Below are 20,031 nucleotides of genomic sequence, written 5' to 3' on the forward strand. Positions count from 1 at the left end.
TTTATCTCAGACCCAAATCTTTGTTCCTTTCAGACTGATTTAAGTTCAGTGTTTGAATGATTTAAAATTCAAAAGCCACTTTCAAGAATTTTGAAAAATTAAGAACAGTGAAGTATCAGAAAAATCCTACAGTACTGGCTAAAAATATCGTTATCACATGCAAATCTCTTAGAACATGTGTACGTTATAACAGTTGTGAAGATCCATCAGGAGTCACAGACTGATGTTACGGGCATTCTGAACAGAGGCTTAAAAGAAACTTAGCAGACCAATCAGCATCTGTGGTGGTAAGAAGCGTTAGTCAATGTTTTGAATCAGCTTCCTGCATCAGGGCCAAGAGGGAAAAGTAAAGGTTGCCAATATGTCATTTTAACTCTCCTTCCTACTTCCACACTGACCTGTAGGCCCTTGGCTTCTCCATTACTACAGAACACCATTTCATATTCCACTCTGCTATCCTACAACCCAATGGTGTGGTTATTTAATTATCCAATTTCAGGGAATCTCCTCCCCCCACCCGCTGGCGAGCTCTTCCTCCCACCCCACACACTTACAAGTCCACCGAGTTTTCTTCTCCCTTTATTCATCTCTCCTCTTCCTTCCCCATACTTGGTTCTATGTGCCCATCATCCCCTCTCCATCTAGCTCCAACTACCACAAAACCACTATCTCACCACCCCCACCCCCCAACACACACACACACACACACAAATACAGGCAACCTTTCCCATTCCCCCTAGATCTGATGCAGCATTTTGACCTGAAAATGGTGACTTGCACCTTTTGCCTCCATAAATGCTGCCTGACCCACTGGGTTGTTCCTGCAACCTTTTTTTCCTAGATTCCAGAATCTGCATTCTCTTTTTTTTAAAAAAAAGCTCAAGTCAGAAGACAAAAGTTTAATTTCTGCAATTCATTGAACAATACTTCTTTCAAATGTGAATGTGAACCTGAACAATAGATTTCTTGCCCAAACCTGTGTCAGGAAAAGATGGGAACCCTGTAAGTTTTGCTGTGAGGCAGTGAATTTAAGGTCCATGCCAAATAAGGTTCCTCAGAGGGCAATGAAATGTGAGAGGCATTTTGTTGGATGTTCAGGGATGCCCAAAGGTTTGTAAATCAGCTACAATCATTGTGTAATCAGTCCATGACCTTAAATGTGCATAAGCTTTTGAAAAAGATGACAACATTTCAAGGTTTATATGCAAGAATTTTTAAACTCACTGTAGCAACTCTTGAAATCAAAATGAATTTCAAGTATTTTGCCTACCAACCAATAGTGGTGACTTCAGCATAGGGATGATTGGGCATGCAAAAGGATGAAATAAAAATCAAGTACTAATTTGAAAAGCAGACCTGATGTGACACTCCTACTTTTTTGGTGCCTAAAAATTTATGAGAACATTCTTAAGAACGATGAAAATGTGAAATTTGCTTCTGAGTGAACTGGTTGAAAGACACTATCGATGCAATAAGGAAAAAGTGAACAGATAATTGGCCAGGGATGGAAGAGATGATTAAAATGGAAGCAGGGTTGAGCAACTAATATACTATAAAATCCAGTCAGTTGTTTTGCAGATACTGCACTTCAAGTATAAATGTCAGAAACATTACACCATTGTTTACGGGTTCATGTGTGCAGTGAACATTTTCAATCACAGCAAGGCAGAGAAGTAGGTGGCAAACTGAAGTGGTAAACAGAAAATACTGGAGATACTCAGCAGGTTGAGGAACATCTGTGGGGAAAAATCTCAGGTTGATATTCATTGAAGTGGGAGTGGACTTGTGACAAGGGAAAGTTGGCCTGTAAAAACATCATCTCCCAACATACACTTGTCTCTTGGTCAGAAAATATAAAACATAGTAGGCAAAGTAACTTTGAGAAATATGAAAGATTTGTACCAGTGGGATTACTAACACTGAGGATATACGCATTGTGACAGTCCATGAGGTTGGGGTGAGTGAAAGTAGTTCTGTACCTGAAGTGCTACAGGATCCAGAACAATTCTGTCATAACCACAAGAGAGGGAGAGAGCAAGGCAATTCTAATGAGGAGCAGAGAATAAAACAAGTTTAAATTTACCAGTGGATAACTTGCCAAGAAGGTTCTACTAGAGGGATAATGTTGAAATGAGATTCCTGAATTACCATCAATAACTGTGACTGGTTTTAAATACCAAGGCTTTAAAATTTATGCATAAAAATATTGCACTGCTTGAACTGCAGCATTTAAGTATAGCAACATCCACACTTTCACCAGCTCTTGGTCAACAGCAACACTTTCTCTCAATTCCAGTTTTAAAAAACTCCTTCAGTACACACAAGTCAGAGGTAAAATTCATACAGAATCCCAAAGATACTGATTTAATTCTATATGGGCCTCCAATTCTGGTGGAATTTCATTTGTGAAAAAATTTTGCAGGTGTTTTAAATTAAAATTTAATGACAATGTTCAGTACTGAAAGGGTTTATAAAAAAATATAAATTTATATGTGAAGAAACAGAAATGGCATGGTATAGTATCAGTACTTCCTCTTGCTATCGAAAAGTCTTTCCTCAATAGTACTCAGGCCTACAGAACTAGCTCAAATTGAATATCATTTAAATTCCGATATTCTGGCACCCTCAGAACTTTGATGGTACTAGACTAGAAGATTTTCCATAGTGTTGAATACTATTATGTCAACAATCCTTTAACTGACTTAAAAAAAAACAATGAGATAAATCTCCTAGTGAACATGACAAACGTTAAAGACAGCATGGGAAACTGAGTCCAGTGAGTTTTGAGGAGAGTGTGGGAAACATGACCCTAATGAATTTAAAGGAATTTAAGTGAATTTAAGGGAGCACTGGAATAGGACACAATGAGCCAAATTTCCCAATAATAAGATAGTAGATTATCCAAGTTTCATTGTACTGTTATCAAGACTAAGTGGATCAATTTTAAAAAAGCAGTCCCTTCCTTCCCTCCCAAAATAGTGGTAAGCAAACATTTGGAAAATATGGTATCAGCATACTATTTGAACAGACACACAATAAACTAAAATCTTCATTTGATTCACTCAGCATTTTACAGCAGAAATGTGCAATCCACCTGCCGAAATATTGGTGGTTTATACAGTGGAAAAAATTGAAAACACTGAACCTGGGCAGGAAAACAAAATTCAGGTGAACTGGAGTGAAATGGGTAGAATCACACACAAGAGAAAAATCTGCAGATGCTGGGAGATGTTTTGAAATGGGTAGAAGACCATTCAAAAATAAGAAAACATTATCCCTTTGAAATTCAGTTTACCTGAGGTAACAGAATATTGTCAACTCAAGGTACACTCAGATGAGATAGCAAGAGTCAGCATTCAAGTATAAAGTCAAAACACACAAGGCCAACAAACCTTCAGCCACGTTACATGCAGCAAGTTGAGCATGTAAGAGAAATTTACCATAAAGTTGTCTCCCTGAGGTTGAGAAGCGTTTAGTTGCTGGAACATTCAGGTAACATAGATAAGGACAAGAAACACATATTAGTTAGATTATGTTAGGTTATGCAGCAAAGCTGAAGAGCCATGCACAGTATAAATTACATACTTTGATTAGTATTGGATTCAGTTCTAAAAAATCAACTTTTAAAATTGGTTGGTATAGCCAAATATTGTTCTAATTGTCAATTTCTTTTGTACTCCCCCTCACGAACGTTTTGAATTTTGTTGGTAGTATGGTGGCAAAAGGACCACTAATTTGACTAGCTGATCACAGAACAACGACCATATACTTTATTGGAGGTCATTAGCCTACATACAATTCTGTTCATTAAAAATCTCATCACAAGATGATGTAGCAACCAGTCAATTTATTTCTATTTAGTATCAAGACTGACACCCAAAACTTGAAATCATGTGATCTGTGCACTTGAGTACACAATTCTTAACCTGGTAAAGAATTGATCTAATTTGGACCAAGTCTGGATCTCATTTTGTTCAGTACAACTAAAATAAAGAGCAAATGCAGTAGAATTAGAGTGCAATACTGTCACCCAAGGGTTTTGCAGAGTTTTACACTGATTTTTTGCAGAGTCAAAGATTTATAGATCTATTACCTTTCCAGCATTTTCAAGTTCATTGTTATTCCGCCATATTCATGTATACCGCCAAACAAGTTAATGCTCCTCCAGACCAAGGTGCACACAGTACATACAACTCACACACAACATATAAAATAACAGTACCACAAATAAATTAATACTTTGTGCTATAAATGCACCTTTTTAAAAAAGTAAACAGTATAACACTACTGGCATTTCAGATGTGAAGAGACCGAGTGGTGGTAGGGAGTTCAGCAGCCTTATAGCTTGGAGGAAGGAGCTGTTTCCCAACCTAACAGTCCTTGTTTTAATGCTACACAATCCCCTACCATCAGGTAGGAGGTAAAGAGATTGTTGGGTGGATGGGAGGGATCACTGATAATGCTAAGTGTCCAGCAGTCCAGCATAAACAGTGTTAATGATAAATATCTGTTTGGTGGAAGAGAGACCCTGATGATCCTCAAAGCAGTCCTTACAATCCTTTGTAGGGACTTACAGTCAGATGCATTGCAATTCCTGCACCAGATGGCCTTCCTTTTTCAGGAAAGAAATTTTTAGAGCTCTATCCAACTCAGTCTGGCTTTTCCAGATCCCACATTATGTTGGAAAATACAATTTTGCTCATCTCGATACTGCAGCAGGTTAGTGCTGAGCAGTGGATGATTTCTATTCTTGATCTGGTGATGTTTAACTTCCACCATGTGTATTAAGTGCATTATAATGGCCTTCCTGGATGTGCCTTTCTTGAGTAGACCAGCTGATTGGAATGAAGCAAACTCAACGACAGTTCAAACATTTCCCTCTCAGCAAATGCTGGAATCTATCAAAGGATGAAGTCATAGGATGCACCGAACACAAGTCAGTCAAACACTGTCAACATGGCATTACACAAGAAAAAAAAAGTTTGACTGAAAAATGTGTTAAGTAGGAATAGAAAAATAATATTTTTAAAACACAAAGAGAAACTAATAAATGTTGGTAGATAAAGGATCTGGATCGCTCAAAACTTGTATATATATTTCAAGCAATTTGGAAAGTAATTTAGTGCATGGGGGGCAGTTGAAATAATAAAAAAAGGATTTACAAGACTTTGGCAAGACCTAATTTTGAGTACTGTGTGCAGCTTTGCTCTTTGCTTCCAAGAAGCGTGCATGTGCTTTGGAATCTTGCAGTATATACTGACTAGATGAGGGCGAGTAACAGTGGCTAATACTTAGTGCTGTTTAAAAAAAAACTGAGGAATATTTTCATGAAATAACAGAATTTTGAGGAGTGATCTTTTAGAGGTATATAAAAACCATGAGGGACATAGATAAGGGGAATGATCAAAGTATTCTGCTCAGGGCAAGAATCTAAAACCAGAGGGATATGGAGATAAATTAAACTTAATTGAGGTAGCAACCTCAGTCAACACAGACACATTGGGGCAAAGGGTCTCCTGTGCTATATATAACCTATGACTCCAGGGAAGGAATGTGCAAATAAGATCAGGATGGAAAGTGGATTGGAGTCAGGGGATCAGTCAAGATCCTTCTGAATGTTGAACCAGGCATGAGAAACACAGGGTCTATTCTACCTCAGTTCTGAAAACATACCACATACCTCAGGTACCAAAAACACCACTGATTCATTAACTGCTTTCTATTTCATTGTCTATTTCACACTATTTTCCCATTTCTAACTGTATTTCACACATCCATGATCATTAAGATCCAATACAAGAACATTCATGGAAGAGCAGAGTACCGAGGCATCAAAACCTCCATCTTCAAGGAAACTGACTGTGACTTTATTACCCAAGTACTTTCCCTATTGCTGTTAATTTACTTTAAATTTTCTTCACATCTTCATCCATTTGTTGATGCACATAATCCACATTTACTTAATTTATATAGTAGATCCCACTCAAATGCCATTTACCTGGACTAAAAACAAAATTCCTGCTGTCTGCAAGGAACTGTTAGATGTTACAATCTGAAGCAAGCACTATATATAAAAAAAAAAGTCATTTCAAACTGGATTCCACTGCTAACTGCAGAGATAAAAGGGTACCACCCTGCTCACTGCAGCACCCATTCCAAAGGTCATGATTATTAGTAACATTTAAGTAGTTGAATTTTCTGATTTATTTGGTTTCCTCTGTTATAACTGCAGCAAATCAACAGATGAGTGTGAGGGTAAGCCCTTTCTTGCTTCAATGCACTATAGGGAGCCCATCCATTAGAAAAGCAAATGTCTAATAAATGATAATGTATAGAACTGATAGCTGACATGTTTGCTGCATTTCAATAACTTGGGAAAGATTCTAAGTTCAAGTCAAGTGATTTAATTTTAGGCTCATTAGGACCAGCTCCAGTTAACCTACCAGTCATCATCCCTTCCCTCCAATCATTACAAACACTTAAATCTTCATACAGCTTTTTGCAGCTCTAAAGAGCAATTTGAGTTTAACCTAGTATTTGCTCATTCCTACCTCCTTGTGGTCTTCAGGCACAATATTACTCTACTTTTGGGCTATATACATACATATATTCCCAAGTGGGGTCCAAGGCCAGCAGATGGCCCTTCAGCCCACCACTTCCATACTATCTACACCAATTTAAGTGATAAATTTTGTGGGACTACCTGCCTTTGCAACACACACTGGCAGTGTTCCAGATTCCAGCCACCTTTTGGGTGTAAAGATTCTCCCTCTAAACTTTCTACCTATGCCCTCCAAGTTTAGATACCTCTGCTGTAGGGTGAAATCTTCCCCACTATTTATGTTCCTATTTATACTAGTCAGGATACCCGTCAGCTTTTCTACTTAATAAAAACCCAACCTAGTTAGGCACTTCATCCTAGACAACATCCTGTGAAGCATCTTTACACCCTCTCAGGTACAATCACATCCTTATTATTTGGCAACCAGAAATGCCTATAGTAATCCAGCTGCTGCCTAAATAGTTACACCAAAATCCTTGCTGCTTTTATGTTCTATGCCCCAGTTAATGAAGGCAAGTGTCCAGAATGCCTTCCAGCCTGCCATATTTACTTATGCTACAGCTTCAGGGATCCTTGGATTTGTTCAGTGTAGTCTGTCAGCATCTCAATACTGCTATTATGTTCTACCCATATTCATACCCGAAGTACATCAACCTTGTCAGGATTAAATTCTATGTACGTTTGTAATAGCATTCTAACCATATTACCAATTCAAAGACTGCCCACCTCATTCTCAATAGCACTCATTAGTTCACTTCTGAATAACTCTCATATCTTAAAATAATGTTAAATTTAAGCCTGCTTTTTACTACCTCTTGCAACAAGTTCTCAATTTTAGAGGGTGACATTTCTTCCACAGTTCTTTATCTAAATCCACCACCGTCTCACAGCGTCCCTTCTCTTTCTGGACCTTCCATCATACATGTAAAGCCAACCTTTATATGTTTTTGCAGAGCAGGTTTTACATTAACATTTACAAATGATGAGCCCAACGATATGCTTAAAATGTAAAGATTGATTGCTTTTCCATGTAGTAACTGGCTTTCCACCTGTTTTTTTTAAATGATCTAAATGAATTTATTACTTTTGTAAAAGTCTTCCTCCCATTTTCCACAAGCATTTTGGCCAAGATGACAATAAATTCTCTGCCAAGGCAATGGTTGCCACAGGAGGACACAGGTTTAAGGTGCTGGGGAGTAGGTACAGAGGAGATATCAGGGGTAAGTTGTTGTTTGTTGTTGTTATTGATTTTTTTTAAAACACAAGAGTGGTGAGTGCATGGAATGGGCTGCCAGCAACGGTGGCGGAGGTGGATACTATAGGGTCTTTTAAGAGACTTTTGGATAGGTACATGGAGCTTAGAAAAATAGAGGGCTATGGGTAAGCCTAGTAATTTCTAAGGTAGGGATATGTTTGGTACAACTTTGTGGGCTGAAGGGCCTGTATTGTGCTGTAGGTTTCCTATGTTTCTATGCAACATAATTATATAGACAATGCTTCCTCCTCTTCCTTTCTATTCTCCCCCAACCCTTGTACAAGTGACATTATCAGTGGTACATATATTAGGTCAGCGTGGAAGTCCTGAACATTTCTGTGAAATTATGTTGAGATTTTTGCCAAAAAGGCAACTAGAAACTTCATCTAAAATCTGATCAGAAATGTTTTGCATTGCATACTTGTGTTCAAGTCTCTGAACTTCAACTAATAATCCAAAAGTTGAGGTGAGAATGCCAGCACAAAGATGTGGCCGATTATATTCATCATATATCTGCAGTTCAAAGATCATATATTGCCTCCAAGATAAATCTGTTATAGCATTTTGAATACACTACTTAAAGATTGGAAGACTTCATATTAACTTAAACACAATGTAGCTAGGAAGAATCACATTTCAGTTTCTCTGAAATATTTAAATTTCCAAAGAAAATTACTGTCATACAATAATTATATTCAGAACTATTTCAGATTGAATAAAAAATAATAGAAAATATTACATTCACATTTCAGAAGCACAGCAAGTTGCAGAAATAGCCCTCCCTCAATGATCTTCAATTGGAATACCTAATGGATTAGGCACTGAATTACATCACTAATAAATGCTGTACTTACAGCTGAACGGGACTCTGAAACCTTCGCCTTCTTCAGTCTTGCTTTGGCTGCATCCAAATCCAGTCTTTTATTCTGCAAGAGCTTGCGTTCTTTCTGAAAGTATTAACAGATCACAGGTACACACATTATGAAACCCCTGAAAATTCGAACTGAAACAGATTGTATGGTGAATGAAAACTTAAGCCACTGTTTTACACAGTGGTATTAAATACTGTTTTGCCATGTTACAGCTGTCAGGGCAGTGCTGGTCTGATCTGCAAGGGCATTCTTCACTATCAAATGCATTAGAGATGACCCTAAACAGGTTAGATGCTAGATAATATGTAACAGTTACAGAGAACAACATTCATTGAATGCATTGAGCTATATCTGGTAGTTACAATTAATGTTAGCACCTACAAAATTTAAAAAGGCAGATTTAGTGATGTTTCCATTTTCTAGTCAGTGCTACTTGTAGTCAGCGCTTTTCTAGTCAGTGCTATGTTGCCAATAAAGGAGAGAGAAAAATCGCATTCATTGCTCAACATCTCAGCCTTTGACGGCAAGTATGCCAAATATCTTCTTTGCTTCCTTATCCATGTTGTTATTTTCAGAGAACAATGAACTCATACACTAATCTATGTCCTTCTGTATCCTTTCACAACCTCCTTTACTATAACAGCAACATGAACAAATCAGTATCGCTGCTAAAGACCACATGGAGTTATCCTGTATGATGCACCCTTCGATCAATGCTCCAGAAGTCAAATGTATTTATTAGCAACTAGCAAAGCAAACGATCCTGAAGTGATGAAACTTATGAAACCAAAACTAGTGATGTTAAATGTACCAAGCGAAGTTGAGATAAGCAATTTCAAATGTAATTAAGTGGTCAAAAGATATGACACCCGACTGTCCCCAGCTCCAAATTGATCAGAACAAAGCACGAATACACAACGAAATCTTTCACTTTTACCGCTCCCCCCTCACAAGTGGCTAGCTACAATACGTGTGCAACACAGGGTACACTACAGACAGAAAACAGAAGCATAGTTGCTACACTGTCAGTTACTCCAACAGTTTTTGCACTGTCAGCAAACTTATCAGTTCACCTATATTCTCATTCAAGTTATACATTACAAACAAAAATCCTTGCAGCAATCTCTCAGAATACCAGTGTTATCAGCCATCCAGCCAGAAAAATACACATTACCCTCTGCTTTCCTTCACCAATTTTGTACCCAGTTTGCCAAAACACATTGAAATCTATGTGCCCTAACTTTCTGGGCTAGTATATCGTACAGTCCTTTGTCAAAAGCCTTCCAATATTGATTAGACCTCACTGCAGTACTTCTGAATGAATGCCCCAAAGGATGAGGCCAAATCAGTAGAGCTTAAAAATAAGAGGTAATCAATACCTTCCTGGTTATAGTACATCCCCCTCAAAGAGAAAAAGAACAAGATAGAGGAGATATGTAGACAAACCACATAAAGGGGCAGTTGATCATCTAACAGAAATTAGGTAATACATCCCCCTCACACAAAAAATACAAACTAGAATATATATGTAGACAATTACAAAAGTAGTAAAATAATATGGTACATGATGATCTGAACTTCCCCAAAATTGATTGGAATTTGTTTAGCATGAAGATGGGGCTTAAATGGGGTGAAATTTTTAAAGTGCACCTTTTTAAAAAAAAAGGCATTTTGGACCAAAAACATAGAAATTACTGCTAGACACAGAACAATACTGACCTAATCTGGACAAATGATGCCAGGAAAGTGGTGAAAACATTAGTGAATGAGCATGTGGGGGTTAGTGAACCCTTCAACTATTAGGCTCTGTTTACAGTTACTGTTCTAGAGATTTGCTGAGTATGCCCGCAGGAAAAAAAAGAGTCTCAGGCTTTATGTGGTGACATGTATGTACACTGAGAAAAATCTTACACAGAATTTTGAACTTAAGGAACAATTGTGGTTTCCTATGTTAAGGTCTCAGACTAGGAGAAGGCTGGTTTAAGTAACAGAATCTGGCAAAAGTAAACTGGGCGCAGCTTGGATGTTGAATATCCAACAACTAAAGTCAAATAGTGGCATATATAGTAAATGGCAGGGCACCAAGGCATATTAATGCATAGAAAAACCTAGGAGCTATGCTTAGAGTTTCCCAAAAATGCAAACACCAGTAGATAGGATGGGGAAAAGGGCACAAGACCACAAGATATAGGAGCAGAATTATGCCATATGGCCCATTGAGTCTGCTCCACCATTTCACCATGGTTGAACCAATTTTCCTCTTAGCCCAATCTCCTGGCTTCTCCCCATATCCCTTCATGCTATGATCAGTCAATAATCTATCAACCTCTGCCTTAAATATACATAAATACTTGGCCCCCACAGCTGCCTGTAGCAAAGAATTCCAGATTCATTCCTCTGACTAAAGATATTCCACCTCATCTCCATTCTAAAAGGACGCCCCTCTATTTTGAGGCTGTGTCCTCTGGTCTTAGGAGACTCCCCCACCATAGGAAACATCCTCTCCATCAAGGCCTTTCACCATTTAATTGATTTCAATGAGGTCAGTTCTCATTCTTCTGAATTCCAGTGAATACAGGCCCAGAGACATCAAACACTCTTCATATAACAAGCCATTCAATCATGGAATCATTTTTGTGAACCTCCTTTGAACACTTTCCAGGCATGCTTGTCTTACTAGATCAAGACACAGAATGTAAGAAATGGGACACTATGTTGCAAATTTACGAAGTACTGGTTAAACCTCTCTTAGAATATTACGTGCATTTCCAGTAGCTACACCGTAGCAGGGATGTGATTGCATTGGAAATTTGTCGTGATTTTTCTTGGAATGGAAGATTTTAGTTAGGAGCTTGCTTTCCATCAGCAAAAAGGCCAAAAGTGACCTGATAGAAGTATACAAGATTATGGTAAAGATAAGGTTGACAATTAAAATCTTTTTAACATGGTAGGGGTATCAAAACAAAAGGTTTAAGTTGAAGACATTCTATTTTGTACACAGAACGATAACATCCAGAATGTGCTGTCAAATATGATGGTGGAATCAGATACAATTTAAAAACTATTGTCAGGCACTCAGAGGGCTCAATTCTGCATTTGGATATTTCTGTGATTCTGAGTGTATCCCTATAAAAAAATGAGACATCGAGGGTCCAAGGCCAATATATCGGACAATCAACGTCAGGGGTATGTAAAAAGAACTACCTTTTAATCAAGACCTCGATTGAGATTTTAAAGGCAGAGTTTCATACCAGTTTCTCTGAGTTGGGAGCAATCAATCAATGAGAGATTCATTGGAAACTTTCAATATGCCAGTGTTTCGAGTGGCTTTGGCTCACCAAGCTTGGGTGAGGTAAATATCTGATAAGTTTCCCTTTGTTGCTATTAGTTCATGGCCAAAGGGGGCCACCCGGATGACCACACCTCTGAGTTCCCTGCCCGCCATGACGTTGAACTCTTCTTCTGTCGCCTACGTCTCCGAGCCTACTTCTTTCGCAAGGATTCCCCTCCCCCTACTGATGACCCCTTCTCCTGTCTTCAACCCTCCTCCTCCTGGACACCCCGCCCGGGCCTTCTACCTGCACTCGATCTCTTTATCTCCAACTGTCGCCGAGACATCAACCATCTCAACTTCACCACTCCTCTCTCCTGTTCCAACCTCACTCCCTCTGAATGCACTGCCCTCCACTCTCTCCGCACTAATCCAAACCTCACCATCAAACCTGCTGACAAAGGTGGTGCCGTAGTAGTCTGGCGGACGGACCTCTACCTCACTCAGGCCAAACGGCAGCTCTCTGACACCTCCTCTTACTTACCCCTGGAACAGGACCCCCCACCAAAAAACATCAAACCATTGTCTCCTGCACCATCACCACCCTTATCAACTCCGGAGACCTTCCATCCTCAGCTGCAAAACTCATTATTCCCACACCCGTACCACTCGGTTTTACCTCCTCCCAAAGATACACAAGTCTGACTGACCCAGTAGACCCATAGTTTCTGCCTGCTCCTGTCCAACCGAACTTGTATCTGCCTACCTGGACTCCATTTTGTCACCCATAGTTCAGTCCCTCTCCACCTACATCTGCGATACATCCCATGCCCTCCACCTCTTCAATAACTTCCAGTTCCCCGGTCCCAACCGCTTCATTTTTACTATGGATGTCCAAATCTTATACACCTCCATTCCCCACCAAGAAGGCCTCAAAGCCCTCCGCTACTTCCTGGATAATAGACCTCACCAGTTCCCCACCATCACTACCCTCCTCCAGTTAGTGGAACTGGTTCTCACACTTAATAACTCCTCTTTTGGCTCTTCCCACTTTCTTCAGACTAAGGGTGTAGCTATGGGAACTCGCATGGGACCCAGCTACGCCTGCCTCTTCGTTGGTTATGTGGAACAGTCTGTGCTCCAAACCTATTCTGGTACTGCTCCCCAACTTTTCCTTCGATACATTGATGACTACATTGGTGCTGCTTCCTGCACCCATGCTGAGCTCGTCAATTTCATCAACTTTACTTCTGACTTCCACCCAGCCCTCAAATTCACTTCCTCTATCTCAGACACTTCTCTACCCTTTCTCGATGTCTCGGTCTCCATCTCTGGAGACAGACTGTCCACTAACATCCTCTACAAGCCCACTGACTCTCATAACTACCTCAACTATACCTCTTCCCACCCCGCCACATGCAAAAATGCCATTCCTTATTCCCAGTTCCTCCGTCTCCGCCGCATCTGCTCCCAGGATGAGGCTTTCCGTTCCAGGACATCTCAAGTGTCCTCTTTCTTTAAGGATTGTGGTTTCCCTTCCACGGTGATCAATGATGCCCTCACCCACATCTCCTCCATTTCCCGCACTTCGGCCCTCACCCCATCTTCCCTCCACCACAACAGGGACAGTTCCCCTTGTCCTCACCTACCACCCCACCAGCCTCCGGATCCAGCACATTATCATCCACAACTTCTGCCAGCTTCAACAGGACCCACCACTAAGCACATCCTTCCCTCCCTACACCTCTCTGCTTTCCACAGGGATCGATCCCTCCGCGACTCACTTATCCACACGTCCATCCCCACGGATCTCCCACCTGGCACTTATCCCTGTAAGCGTAAGTGCTACACCTGCCCCTACACCTCCTCTCTTGCCACCATTCAGTACCCCAAACAGTCCTTCCAGGTGAGGCAACACTTCACCTGCGAATCTGTTGGGGTCATCTATTGCATCCGGTGCTCCCGGTGTGGCCTCCTCTACATCGGTGAAACCCGACGCAGATTGGGGGACTGCTTCGTCGAGCACCTCCACTCCGTCTGCCACAACAGACAGGATCTCCCGGTAGCCACCCACTTCAACTCTGCTTCCCATTCAGATATGTCCATACATGGCCTCCTCTACTGCCATGATGAGGCTAAACTCAGGTTGGAGGAGCAACACCTCATATACTGTCTAGGTAGTCTCCAGCCCCTTGGTATGAACATAGAATTCTCCAACTTCCGGTAATTCCCTCCCCCTCCCTTCCTCTATCCCTATTTCATATCACCTTCGTCATAGTTCCATCTCCTTCTACTACTGCGCATTGTTCTCCTGCCAATCACCTCCCTGCTTCCCCCCCCCACCCTTTTGTCTTTCAAATTACTGTTTTTTCAACTACCAGCATTCTTCAAACCCTCCCCAAAGTTCTTCTTTCAGTCCTGACGAAGGTTTTCGGCCCGAAACGCCGACTAATCTTTTCGACTGATGTTGACTGCTGAGTTCCTCCAGCGCATTATGAGTGTACCTGGATGATATGTTGCCTCCCTGGTGCCAGGATCAGAGATGTCTCAGATTGGGTCCATGGCATTCTCAAGGGTGAGGGCGAGCAGCCAGAAGTCTTGGTAGATATTGGCACCAATGACACTGGTAGATAAAGTGAACTGGTCCTGAAGAGAATTTTGAGAGAGCTAGGTAGAAATTTGAGAAACAGAGCCTCCAGGGTAGTAATCTCTGGAATGCTGCCTATGCCACATATCAGCGAGGGTAAGAATAGAATGGTTTGACATGTGAATGCGTGACTGAGGAACTGGTGCAGCATGCAGAGGTTCAGATTTATGGAACACTGGGATCTCTTCTAGGGAAGATATGATTTATACAAAAGGGATGGTTACATCTGAACCAGAGGGGTCCAATATCCTTACAGGCAGGTTGGCTAGATTTGTTTGGATGGGTTTTAACTAATTTAGCTGAAGATGAGGTAGCTGATGATAGGGCAAAATTGCAGTCAACAGAATGAGTTGCAACTTAAAGAGTGAACAAAAATCAAAAAGAGTGAATACCGGACTGAAGTTGTTACATTTGAATGTGTGCAGTTTAAGGAATAAGGTACATGAACTTACAGCATAGTTAGAGATCAGCAAACATGTTGTAAGCATCATTGAATTATGGCTGAAAGAAGATTATAGCTGGGAGCTTAGTGTCCAAGGTTACACATTGTATCTAAAGGACATACAGGAAGGCAGAGTGGGTGGTGTTGCTCTGTTGGTAAAAAATGAAATAAAATCATTAGAAAGTGACACAGGATGTCCTTGTGTTGAATCATTGTGGATAGAGCAAAGGAACTGCTACAGTAAAAAGACCCTGACGGGAGATGTATAAAGACCCCCAAACAGTAGAAGGGATGTGGTTTACAAGTCACAATGGGAGATAGAAAATGCATAGGGTATTTCAATATGCAGGTAGATTGGGAAAATTAGGCTAGTGCTGGATTACAGAAGTGAAAATTTTTAGAATGCCTATGGGGAAGGCTTTTTAAGATCAGCTCGTGCTTGAGCCCACTAGAGGATCAGCTATTCTGGATTGGGTGTTGTGCAATGAGCCAGAATTGATTAGAGAGTTGAAGGTAAAAGATCCCTTAGGGGCAAGTGAACAGAATATGATTAAATTCACCCTGATCTTGACAAGGAGAAGCTATCAGTATTATAGTGGAGTAAAGGGAATTACAGAGGCATGAGAGGGGAGTTGGCCAGATTTGATTGGAAAAGAACATTAGAAGCGATGACAGCAGAGCAGCAAGGACTGAAATTTCTGGAAGCAATTTGGAAGGCGAAGGATATATACATCACAAAGAGGAAGTAGTATTCTAAAGGAAAGTTGACATAATCGTGACCAACAAGAGAAGTCAAAGCCAACAAAGAGAGGACATATAATAGAAGGATTGGGAAGCTTTTAAAAACTGAAGACAACTAAAAACTCATTAACATAAAAATAGAATATGAAATCTAGCCAGCCAATATTAGAGGATACGAAAAGTTTCTTCAGTTACATAAAGTGTAAAAGAGAGGCGAGAGTGAACCACTGGAAAATGATGCTGCAGAGGTACTAATGGGAGACAACTAAATGGCAGACAAACTGAAGTAGTAATTTGCATCACTGTCTACTGTGGAAGACATTAGCAGTATGGTGGAAGTTCCAAGTGTCAGCGGCATGAAGTGAGTGAAGTTACCATTACTAGGGATACACTTGAGAAACTGAAAGGTCTGAAGGTAAGTCACCTGGACCAGATGGTGTACACCCCAGAGTTCTGAAAAAGGTGGCTGAAGAGATCATGGAGGCATTAGTAATGATCTTTCAAGAATCACAAGATTCTGGAATGGTTCCGGAAGACTGGAAAATTGCAAATGTCACTCCACTCTTCAAAAAGGGAGAGAGGCAGAAGAAAGGAATTTATTGGCCAGTTAGTCTGACCTCAGTGGTTGGGAAGATGTTGGATTGCTAAGAATGTGGTTTCAGAGTAGTTAGTGGCACATGATAAAATAGGCCGTAGTTAGCATGGTTTCCTAAAGTCCTAATCCATTCCATCTTTCCCCAATACTCAGGTCTTCCAGTCCAGCCAACATCCTTCTCTGTAATCTTTCAACCTTATTGAAATTTTCCCTGTAGGTGGATGACCAGAACTTCACACAGTACTCGAAATTAGGCCTCTTGTACAACTAGAGGACAACATCTCAACTCCTGTACTCACTACTTGATTTATGAAGGGCAATGTGCCTAAAACTCTCTTTACAACTACATCTATCCGCACTATCACTTTCAAGAAATTGTGCACCTATATTTCCAGATCCCCCTGTTCTACTGCACTCAACACCCTTTTGTTCACTGTGGAAAAATTAGGAGGGAAGATTGTCTGACATATCACCGGCAAACAATATTAAGGGAAAATCAAAGGCACTTTATTGTTAAGAGCAAGAGGTTAACCAGGGAAAGAATAGATCCCTTCATGGATCAATGGATAAAGTGTGTGGAGCGAGTTGGATACACTCAGTGGTTTTTTGTTTTTATTAGGTACACCTTTTCTTTAATCACATGGCAGCAAATTAAAGCACAACAGTCTCTAGAGCAGGGGTTCCCAACTTTTCTGCATGGATCCTTACCATTAACAGAGGGAGTCCGTGGACTCCAGGTTGGAAACCCCTGTTGTGGAGTTTTCAGAGAATGGTGTGAAAATCAAAAAACCTGCAGTGAGCAGCAGTTACGAGGGCATAAATGCCTTGTTAACGGAAGGTCAGAGGGAAATGGCCGGTCTGGTTCAAACTGACAGGAAGGCAACTCAAATAAACACATCATGACAGTGGCGTGCAGAAGAGCATCTTGGACTGTACAAGTCAAACCTTGAAATGGATGGGCTGCAGCAGAATACTATGAACATATTCAGTGGCCACTCTTTAGGTACAGAAGGTATCTAATAAAGTTGCCACTGAGTGTAAGTGAATATTCTTCTCCTGTATTCACTATGCAGAAAGACATGGTAGATTCTTGAATGGGGACAAGATATTCCACAGCACGATAACATCAAGAAAGGTGTTTGATACCTTGCAGCATAGAGGTGGATAAATTGCCAAGGCTGCTACAGAAGACAACAGAGGAGATTACTGGGGCGGCTGTGGAGAATTTTAACACCTTCATTTAATATAGATGAGGTTATCAGATAACTGGAGGTTACTAATGTAGTTCAATTATTTAAAGACAGTAAGATAAACTACAGGACATGGAGTAACATCAATGATGAGGAAAATGGACAGGATTTACTTACACTTAAACACACAGATCAATTAGGGATAGTCATAAAAGTAATTCAAGAGAAATTATGTCTTGCTAACCTGATTAAATACTGTGAGGTAACTATGTACATTGATGAGGTTAATGGAGTAGATATTGCCTGAATGTACTTTAAGGTCTCTGAAGGAGATGCAGAGTGGGTTGATCCAAAAGGTTAGAGACCTTGGGCTTCACTGCAAGCTGGAAAATTGTTTCCACAACTGGCTTGTTAATAGAGTGGGAAAGAATGCTGGTGAATTGTTGTTTATTGATTGGACATCCATGACCAGCAGTGTACCACAGGGATTGGTAGTGGACCCCAAATGTTTCCCCAGTACATTAACAATCTAGGTGTAAACGTAGGAGGTATGACAAGTCTGCAGAAAATAAACTTAGTGACATTGTAGACAGTGAACAGGATCATCTCAGACGACAATATGATTGATCAACCAGAAAGCTGAGCAGAGCAATGGCAGATGGAATAAATCTAACAAATAGAAAGTGATGCATTTTGTAAGGTCACACAAGAAAGGCACGTACTCAGTAAATATTCAGGAGTGTTGGCAAACTGAAGGACCTTGGGGTATAAATCCACAGATCCCTGAAAGAGTGAAAAACACACATTTTTCTTCATCAGCAGTGGCAAAGAATGTATCTACAGTGATCTCATGTTATGACTTTGTAAAACATTGTTTTGATCATATCTGGACTATAGTGTGCAGATCTGTTATATGAAGCATGTGATCGTTTTGAGAGGATGCAGGTGAGATTCATGTGGATGCTTCCTGAGATGGAATGAACCAGTGGGAAAGAGACATTATGGGTAGGTTAGATCTGTTTTTCCTGGAACAGAGGAAGTTGAGGAGTGACGTGAAGTGTACTAGTGGATAAATAGGGTGGATAGCAAGAAATGTTCTCCCCGTTTGTGGGAATGTCCAAAACAATAGGCATATGATAATAGGAAAAAAAGCTTAGAGGGGATCAGAGGGGAAATATTTTTCCACACAAAATGGTTGAAATCTGGAATGTGTTCCCTGAGATAGTGGCTTGTAGGTCCACTCACAACATTCAGAAAAGCATTCAGACTAGAACTTGAAATACCATAAGATATAGGGGCAGAATTAGACCATTTGGCCCATCGAGTCTGCCCTGTCATTTCATCATGGCCAAACCATCTCCCTCAGCCCCAATCTCCTGCCTTCTCCTTGTATCCCTTCATGTGCTGACTAATCAAGAATCCTTCAAACCCCTGCCTTAAATATACCCAATGACTTGGCGTCCAGAGCTGCGTATGGCAATGAATTCTACAGATTTACCACTCTCTGGCTAGAAGGCCATAGATCAAAGAGGTGCATATCAGACTAGTTAAGTACGGTGGCTGACACGAACAGGGTGGGTTGAAGGGATGGTTTCTGTGCTGTGTGACTTTATGACTAGGATACCTTGGCCTCGGAAGCTATTTAATATTACAGTCATCTTGTCTGTAACCTCAAAATCCACCTTCCCATCTATCCATGAAAGCATTTCTCACTCCTTGTTCATCAAGAAACTGTGGGCATTTGCTTTACCTCTGGTATTCAACAAATGGCTCATTCTTCCATAACCAAGAAATGAGAGTTGAAAGTTTTTTTTAAAATTCCCCTTCTCCTGACAAATTCCATTGGAGCAAATTATTAATGTTTTGCTTTGGGTTAGCAACTTGTGAATTCTGAAAGGTTGATTTTCTGTTACACAAACTGCTGTAATGTGAACGTGGCCAGGAAGAGGAGGAAATTCACACCCTCAAGTGAACTTAGATCTCAGGAAGTGATGGACTGCATCCACAGTAAAGACTTTAAGCCGCAATACTACAAGTGAAGAGCCAAGACAAAGTACCTCCAACTTACAGATATTGTTTTGTAGTCTCCTTCCAGAAAGTTCCTCAGAGGTGCCAAAAAGCTAACTGCTGATGTGTGTATTAACTCCCTCTCTGCAGAACCAATTCGATTTTCAGCTTCTCCACATTTAATCAGAGCACTGCCTGTTGGGGAAAAAAGAACAAATTGGAATTACTCTACTCGTTTATAAAAATTATCTTCATGAAGATAAATGAAGTTTAAATGAAGTGAAATGAAGTTTTTCTCTGTTGTGCTAAAAAAAATAAGTAATTTAAGTTGTAATCCTTCAGTTGTACTAACACAGTAGTTTGCCATTCAAAAGTGTTTGCATTCAGTTGCTATTTCAAAAAAAAAACATGCTGAGATTCATTTTCCAAAGACTGGGACAAAACATTTT

General features: G+C 40.4%; 1 protein-coding gene across 7 annotated transcripts in view; it reads right to left on the reverse strand.

Annotated features, from left to right (window-relative positions):
- Nucleotides 1-20,031, reverse strand: part of LOC134355036 (endophilin-B1-like) — an 84,102-nt gene that overhangs the window by 19,612 nt on the left and 44,459 nt on the right. For 2 of the 7 annotated variants that reach the window (XM_063064704.1, XM_063064710.1), the window contains 4 exons: nucleotides 19,644-19,777; nucleotides 8,672-8,764; nucleotides 3,393-3,479; nucleotides 1,980-2,045 (listed from right to left, as the gene is read on the reverse strand). In XM_063064704.1, the coding sequence (XP_062920774.1) occupies nucleotides 1,980-2,045; nucleotides 3,393-3,479; nucleotides 8,672-8,764; nucleotides 19,644-19,777 (380 nt within the window). The remainder of the gene's footprint in view (nucleotides 1-1,979; nucleotides 2,046-3,392; nucleotides 3,480-8,671; nucleotides 8,765-19,643; nucleotides 19,778-20,031) is intronic. The other 5 variants (XM_063064711.1, XM_063064708.1, XM_063064705.1 and 2 more) reach the window with 4 other exon arrangements.

This window comes from Mobula hypostoma, chromosome 12, assembly GCF_963921235.1.
Source record: "Mobula hypostoma chromosome 12, sMobHyp1.1, whole genome shotgun sequence".
NCBI lineage: Eukaryota > Metazoa > Chordata > Chondrichthyes > Myliobatiformes > Myliobatidae > Mobula > Mobula hypostoma.